The 8,180-nt window shown below is 38.9% G+C and overlaps 1 protein-coding gene across 4 annotated transcripts in view; it reads left to right on the top strand.

Moving 5' to 3' along the window:
• The first annotated feature begins 1,686 nt into the window (after positions 1-1,686).
• RPRD1A (regulation of nuclear pre-mRNA domain containing 1A) overlaps positions 1,687-8,180 on the top strand; it is a 74,350-nt gene continuing 67,856 nt past the window's right edge. For all 4 annotated transcript variants that reach the window (XM_025365089.1, XM_025365091.1, XM_025365088.1 and 1 more), the window contains exon 1: positions 1,687-2,027. In XM_025365089.1, the coding sequence (XP_025220874.1) occupies positions 1,877-2,027 (151 nt within the window). In that variant the 5' untranslated portion in view covers positions 1,687-1,876. The remainder of the gene's footprint in view (positions 2,028-8,180) is intronic.

Genomic DNA, 8,180 nt, shown 5'->3' with positions numbered 1-8,180 from the left:
ATTTTTAAATTTTTAGTAAATACAGGGTCTCACTGTGTTGCCCAGGTTGGTGTCTAACTCCTGGGCTCAGGCGATCCTCCTTGGCCTCCCAGAGTGCTGGGATTATAGACATGAACCACGCATCTGGCCACAAAGTTCTTGAATGGTGCTTCTCAAAAGATAGTTTAGGAATTCCTATCATTTCTTATGTATCTTTCGGGAAGTTTCTTGTATTAATATTTAGGGCCAGGCGCAGAGGCTGACAACTGTATTCCCAGCACTTTGGGAGGCTGACACAGAGGAGGATTGCTTGAGCCCAGGAGGTTGAGATTGCCATGAACATGACTGAACCACATACTCCAGCCTGGGCAACACAGTAAGACCCGGTCTCAAAAAAAAATTTAGAATGTGACAGTGTTTGCATTAGATTAATAATAAGATTTCTGTAATTAATTTTTAACTATATAAGTAATATATTCATATATTCTTTTTGTAAAAATGAAAACAATATGGACACAATTTAAGGGCTCCAATTCTGATCCTCTCCCTGAGACCAATATTCATGTGGTGTGTATTCCTCCAAACCTTTGCCATGTGTTTACGTACTTGTGAACCCATATGAATTACATACCTTTAAACAAGAAGTGGTATACTATACTTTTGCTTCTGTAATTAAAAAAAAAAATCCAGCTGGGCACGGTGGCTCATACTTGTAATCCCAGCATTTTGAGAGGCCAAGGTGGGAGGAATGCTTGAACCCAGGAATTCGAGGCTGCAGTAAGCTGTGATCATGGCACTGAACTCCAGCCTGGGTGAGAGTGAGGCCCTCTCTCAAAAAAGATCCCACAAAAACCCACTCAAACCCCTCCAAATCCACCATATCTTGGATTAATCCTTATTTTAAACTGCTGCATGTATTATGGAATATACATGTATTTGTGTAGATTGCAACAGTGAATGTTCCAATTTTTCACTCTTACTGTGTTGGACTGAACACTTAGAGTAAGCCTCCTGGTGCAAACATGCTGGTGTTTTTTTCCAGCATTGACAGCAATTAGTGAAATTGCTAGGAAAGTGTATTTTTATAGTTTTTAAATTTTTATTCATTTTTCATTTTTGTGGGTACATCGTAGGTGTACATACTTATGGAGTACATGAGATATTTTGGTACAGGCAATGCCTAATAATCGTATTATGCAAAGTTGGGTATCTACCCCTTTAAGCATTTATCCTTTGTTACGAACAATCCACTTACACTTTTAGTTATTTTAAAATGTACAATTAAACTATTATTGACTCTAGTCCCCCTGTTATGCTATCAAATACTAGGTCCTATTTATATTTAGTCCTTCTATTAGTCCTTCTATTTAGCCCTCCCCCACTACCCTTACCAGCCTCTGGTAACCATCCTATACTCTATTTAGGAAGGTGTATTTTTAAATGTCATGCAAATAGTCTTTAAAGTGCCTGCCCCAATTTATCCCAATTTACACGCCTATATAGAGATCTGTAATCACTGCTTCCTTGACAGAGTTTCCCTTAGGGAGGGTTCAGGCCTGGCAAACTCCCACCATGCCTCTGAGACTAACCCAGGCGTCACGCCCCTGCCCATCTCCCCTGAACTTGTTTCGGCTCCGCCCCTTCCGCCTGGTAGTTCCGCTTTTAGGCCGCGCGTTTTCCAAGGGCTTGCAGCGGGAGGGGCGGGGCGTGGGTCCGTGTGACGTCACTGCCGGGCGGACGCCATCTTGCTGGTTTGCGGCCGGACTTGGATGAAGAGGCGGCAGTGGTGAGAGCGTGGGGAAGGGTGGGGTGAGGGGGCGAGGCCGCGGCTAGGGCGGCGAAACTCTCCTCCCCTCGGCCCCACCGCGTGGGACGGCGTGAACGTGGTGTCGGAGGGATGTCAGCCTTCTCTGAGGCGGCGCTGGAGAAGAAGCTGTCGGAGTTGAGCAACTCACAGCAGAGCGTGCAGACCTTGTCCCTGTGGCTCATTCACCACCGTAAACACTCGCGGCCCATCGTCACCGTGTGGGAGCGGGAGCTGCGGAAAGGTGAGTCCCCCGCACCTGTCGGCCGCCCCCCACCACCCGGCCGGCCTCCAGGCGTCCCCGGGAACCCCGCTTCTCCAGCGCCCCCGGCTTCCTGGCATCGGGATGCCAGCCCGCGGTGGTCTGCGGGCTTGGAGAAGCTGCGTGCACCACGCTTCTGCAAAGTCTGGGCTTAGATATTTTTTGAATAAAGGAATGAATAATTTTAAAAACTCCAGTTAGCTTAACAAGGAAACAGTAGCAGGGGGTCGGGACTCCACAGCCAATTAGGGCCAGAAATTCAGGTGGTCAGGTATTTTTTTTCATTCTGTGAATGATAATGGAGGATAAGGGAGGGAAAAGGTAGGGGAGTGGAAAGAAAAAGATTGATGTGGGTTTCGGAGTTACTTCTGTCATTTCTATAACGCAACAACTTATTCTTGTGAAATTAATAGAGAAATAGTTTTAGAAGTCTAATGTAAGAAGATGGGTGATGCAGTGGAAAAGACTCTGAATTTGTAGATTTTAGAGGATCTCAATTGGGCAAGTTTCTTACAACTTCTGGGTTGCAGATGCCTTACCTGAAAATGAGAGATTTAGAGTAAGTGACCTAAAGTCCTTTTCTGTTCAATGATTATATGCCCTAATGCAGTGTCTTTGTTTTCCGAAACATTTGATAGTGTTCCTGTAAATGAAGTAAACTTTTTTGAGATGTCTGTCACTAAAACATTCAGAATCAGTTCACGTATACAGAGCAACTTGAGCAACTTTATCTGTAAAAAATTGATTATGCTAGTGCGACTGAAAATGAAAAATTTCATTTGCTTAGTCTGAGCTTGTACTTTAATTCTTAATTCGTGGGGTAGAGTGGACACTCTTCATTATTGTTGCAAACATCCTGATGGATATGATGGTTATCAAGTGTTAAAGGTTTTAACAAACTGTTGTTAATCGAAATAGACGCTTGCTTACTGAACCTTGTGAAAGCTGTATGATGTATTTACATAACAGACAAAATGTGAACCAAAATGTTGGCTGTATAGAATGGAGACAATCTGTCCTTGTATATTGTTTGTGGTTATGAAAACGTCACCCATTCTTTAGAAGAAATTGATTTACAGCCCTGTTTTTCAGTTTATGTGTAGGTATATGTGTTTTGGCCCTGAATGAGGAATTCATCTTCTGTGAGTGGACAGAAAGGTTTGAGAAACACTGACATAAAGATCTGGAATGTAGCTGTGAACTTTGAAAAGTCAGGAATTAGCTTTGCTTTTACATTTTACTAGATTTCAGAATCAGTAGCAGGTTTATCTTGTTTTTTGTTTTTGCAAAGAGCATTTAGAAACACATGTAATCAATGTAGGGTTGGTACCTAGACTGTCTTAAGAACGATTACAAATCAGTAGAAAAATGGCAATACTGTTTATAGGCATTTCACATGAGGAAACCTGAAAGGTCAACAAATGATACTTAATCTTACGAGTCAGAAAAAGTAAGCCAGTGAGGTACCACTTTATGGTCATCACTTGGCAAAAAGTATGGCAGTATGGTTAATTGTTGCAGACGAAGAGAAACAGGAACTCTTACACCACTCGGCGGGAGTGTAAAAACATGTAACTGTTTTGTAGATCAACTTAGTTGATGAAGTTGGAGGTATATATTAAATATATCCTTTGACCTAACAGTTTTCTTTCTAGGAATATATTCTAGAAATAAGTATTGTGCTGAAGGATTATGTTTATTGCAGCTTCATAACAAAATTGAAAGCAAGTGAGACCATGTCTTTACAAAAAATAAGAAAAACAAAAAACCATTCCATTAGCTTGAGAATGGGCAAATAAATTGTGATATTGATAAAATGTAATACTATCCAAAAGTTCTCACGAGTGAATTAGAGCTGCATGAAACAACATGACTGAACTGGAAAACAACAAACAAAATCTTGAGCTAAGAAAACAAGGTACAGACGAATAATGCTATGGGGTAAAGTTTAAAAACATGCAAAACGGTACTCCTTTTGTTTATAGATACCTATATTAGAATATGCGTAGTAGTGATTAGCACCATTTTCCAAGATAGTGGTTGCCATAGAAGAAAGCTATCTAATATTTCATGTATTTAAGAAAATGTTGGTGCAAATGTAGGAAAATTGTAAGATGTGCTTTTAGCAAGGTTTGTGATGTTTCCATATGTTTAAGTGTTTCATAAGTAGAAAAAATTAAAGCATATAAAAAGATGTTTTAGGAGGAGGGTGGTAGTGATGATAGTGTTGATAGTAATGGTGATGCTGATGAACATACCGCTGCTGCTGCAATCCTCATATTAGCCTGGCCTACTCTGCCAAGGGTTTCCTTTTCTTGACAGATGACTGCTTTTGTAGGGTGTAGCCTTTGTGTCCTTCCCCTTCCTTGCAGTTTTGCTCATCAACTTCAGGATTCTCATCTCCTATAGTTTAATGATAATGGCAATCACTTACTGAGTACCAGACATTCTTTTAGTTATTTTCCCATATCTTGGATCACATTATCTCTGCAGAATAATTACAAAAGAAATCAATCAATCTTGAAAATATATTAAAACAAACTAAGGAAAATTAGTTGAACATTTTGTATTAAGCCAGGCATTCTTTAGTTTCTCAAAGTGTAAAGACAAAAATGTGAGAGTGGGAGAAGCTACTGTTCAAAGTATAAGAATGAGCTGGATACCGTGGCTCATGCCTGTAATCCCAGCACTTTAGGAGGCTGAGGGAGGTGGATTGCCAGAGCTCAGGAGTTTGAGACCAGCCTGGCCAACATGGCAAAACCCTGTCCCTACAAAAAATACCGAAATTAGCTGGGCGTGATGGCGCGGGCCTAAGCTACTCAGGAAGCTGAGATTGGAGGATCACTTGAGCCCAAGAGGTTTAGGCTGCAGTGAACCAAGTGCGCCACTGCCCTCCAACCTGGGCGACAGAGCAAGGCCCTGTCTCAGAAAATAAAAAAATTAAGAATGAATGGTTAAATTATATATGTTAGATATGGTAGCCATTCAGTTATGAAGGTTTCCCTTCTTTTTCTACCTTCCTTATCTTTGTCTCCTTTAATGAAAGAATTTCTGTTTGGAGGGATAAACCTCAAGACCTTTATGAAGACCAAAATGACATATAATTTTCCTGATAAATGCAGTAAAGTGTAAGCAAAAATGTAAGTGACCATTTTGTTACTTCTTTATGAAGATGTAATTCACATACCACACCATTCATCCATTCAAGGTATACTATTCAGTGATTTTTAATATGTTTATAGAATTGTAAAGCTGTCACCAATTTTAGAACATTTTTGTTACCCTGAAAGAAACTCCATGCCATTTAGCTGTTGTCCCCAGTCCCCCATCTCTCCCAAACCCTAGGCAACTGCTAATTTGCTTTACCTCTATAGATTGGACTATTTTTACCATTTCATATAAATAGAATTACTTAGTATGTGGTCTTTTGCACGTTTTCCATCCAGGCTATAACATGGATGAGCCTGGAAAACATGCTAACTAAAAGAAGCCAGTTGCAAAAGACCACTTACTGTCCTTCAGTCCTTTTTATGGCAGAATAATATTCTGTTGTATGAATTTAGCCATTCATGAGTTGATAGACGTTTGAGTTATTTCCACTTTTTGGCTATTATAAGTAATGCTGCTGTGAGCACTTCTGTACAAGGTTTTGTTTTGTTTTGTTTTGTTTTTGTGGATATGTTTTCATCTTGGATATTTACTGAGGAGTGGAATTTCTGGGTCATATAGGAATCCTGTGTTCAACCTTTTGAGGATCTACCAGGCTATTTTCCGCAGTGGGTACATCTTTTTAAAATACATTCCTACCAACAGTGTATGAGGGTCCAATTTCTCTACATCCTTGCTAATATTTGTTATCTGTCTTTTTGATTGCAGCTGTCCTAGTGGGTGTGAAGTGGTATCTCATTATGATTTTGATATGCATTTCCCAGATGACTAATTATGCTGAGCCTATTTTCATGTACTTACTGGCCATTTGGATGTTGTCTGGAGAAATATTTATTCTGCCTATTTTAAAATTTGTCTTTTTATTACTGAGTTGTAAGTGTTCCCAATGTTCCCAATGTATACTAGGTACAAGTATTGTATTATATTCATACCACAAATATTTTCTTCCATTCAGTGGGTTGTCTTTTTACTTTCATAATAATGTCCTTTAAACTGTTTTAAACTGTAAATGTCTCAGTCAATGCTAGGCTAAATTATAAAACTTAATATACATTATTTATATTCATTTCTGTAGAAATATTGACCATGAACATACCTGAACTTAGAAACCAACACTAACATTTGGGCTCTTTTCTACACACACTCACTGAAAGATCTCTATAAGAGCTGTAGAAAACAAGATAGATAGGAGGAAATTGTTTGTAGTTGGTGAAGGTCACTGCCCTCCCTTGTCTGGTGATTGTATCCTTTGTACCAGCCTCTTTAATGTTATATTGGTGTCTTAACAAAACTATAAGTGCCTCAACCCTTTAAAGTATGTTAATTCACCCTGTATTTATTGATTGTGTATTACAGTGGTAAAGAAAAGACAAGTTTATTCCTGCCCTCAGAATTTATAGTCTCGTGGTAAGGGCAACCAATAAACAAAACATTTTTAATATAAATTTTGTGTTTAGTTCTTTGAAGGAGGAAATCTTTAGTTAGAGGGAAATCATCTCTGCAAGGTGATGTTTAATAGAAGACCTCTTTGAACAAGTTGGGGTGGGGGTTGGGCCTGCAGCCACTGGGAATATGTGAAAGTGCTGAGGTGATAAATAGCTTTGGATGCAAAGAGCCAAACCTGGAAATGGTCGGCCTTTGAATGCCTTTTAACTGTGTTTCCTATTTTTTTTTTTTTTTTTTTAAATGAGACAGTGTCTCACTATGTTGCGGAGGCTGCTCTTGAACTCGGGCTCAGGTACTCTTCATGCCTCAGCCTCCCAAGTAGCTGGGACTACAGGTGCACACTACCATGCTGGGTTTATTTTTTTCTAGGGTTGGCAACAATTAAAATAATACATTATTTAAGGTTTAGATTTTCCTCCTATTTGTAATCATTTGTTGAAATGAGCACTTTTTCATCAGTAAGCTCTGTTAGATATCTTTCAGGGAACTAAGTACCATTTCATATTGTATTATAGGTTGGGGAGTTACATATTGGTTGTGAAGTAGATAGTAGGCTCCTTCACGTTGTTTTCCCATTTCAATTTTTAGCTTCCATAGCCCCAGCATACTGCGTTGGATGAAAGATCTTAAATATTTGTTGAATTAACATTCGTATTCACTAATACGACTTTAAATTTGTAAGATGTGCTAAAATAAGTACTGTATATTCTTGGCTGTTCTTACTAATTTGGTTTTAGAAAAATGGAGAAGTTAAAGAACATTTTTCATTTGCTTTAAAAATATATAGCAATATAAATCCTAAAAATGAGGAGATTCTGTTTTAAGTTGACAATTCAGTGACTTTTATATTGTCTGATACTGTTACTCGTTTCTCTTTCAAAGTTAGAATTGGAAAAAGTAGACAATGCTTGCACCTTCTAAGTTCTTACATTGAAGAGGATTAATGTTGTCAAACTGACCATGATGACTCCCATGTAGTGCATGTCTGGGCTGGGCAACAGAGTGAGACCCTGTCACAAAAAATACAAGAAATTTCTTCTGTTTTCTTTATTCAAGAAATACTTAGTGACCTCCTTACTCTCTTAGTGAACAAGGATGATTGAGCACATAAAAAGACATATAGCTGTCTTCATGGAGCTTACGTATCAGCCAGGCAAGTGCACTCTGCTAAACTAGTAACTGCACAGTAATACAAAGGAGAAATGTAATTGGGAACCTATCCTAGTTTATGAAATTAGGGAAGGGTCCTTTGATTTAAGATTTGAAGTATATGTAGAATTTACTAGGAGCTGTACCAAGAATATAGACATAGGTTTTAGCTGTTGTAATCATTCGAATGTGGTCTTATGTAGAACAACATTATTTGACTTTTCAAATAGAACATTTCCGTTCATAAGTCCTTTCTGGAGGTAGACAGGATAATACACATTTAGATAAACTTTAATTTTTTAATTTGTTTTTGAGACAGGGTCTTACTCTCTCACCCAGGTGCAGTGGCATGATCTCGACTCACAGCAACCT

The sequence above is a fragment of the Theropithecus gelada genome, chromosome 18, assembly GCF_003255815.1.
Source record: "Theropithecus gelada isolate Dixy chromosome 18, Tgel_1.0, whole genome shotgun sequence".
NCBI lineage: Eukaryota > Metazoa > Chordata > Mammalia > Primates > Cercopithecidae > Theropithecus > Theropithecus gelada.
Note: the sequence above shows the minus strand (reverse complement) of the source record. Positions and strands in the feature narration are given on the sequence as shown.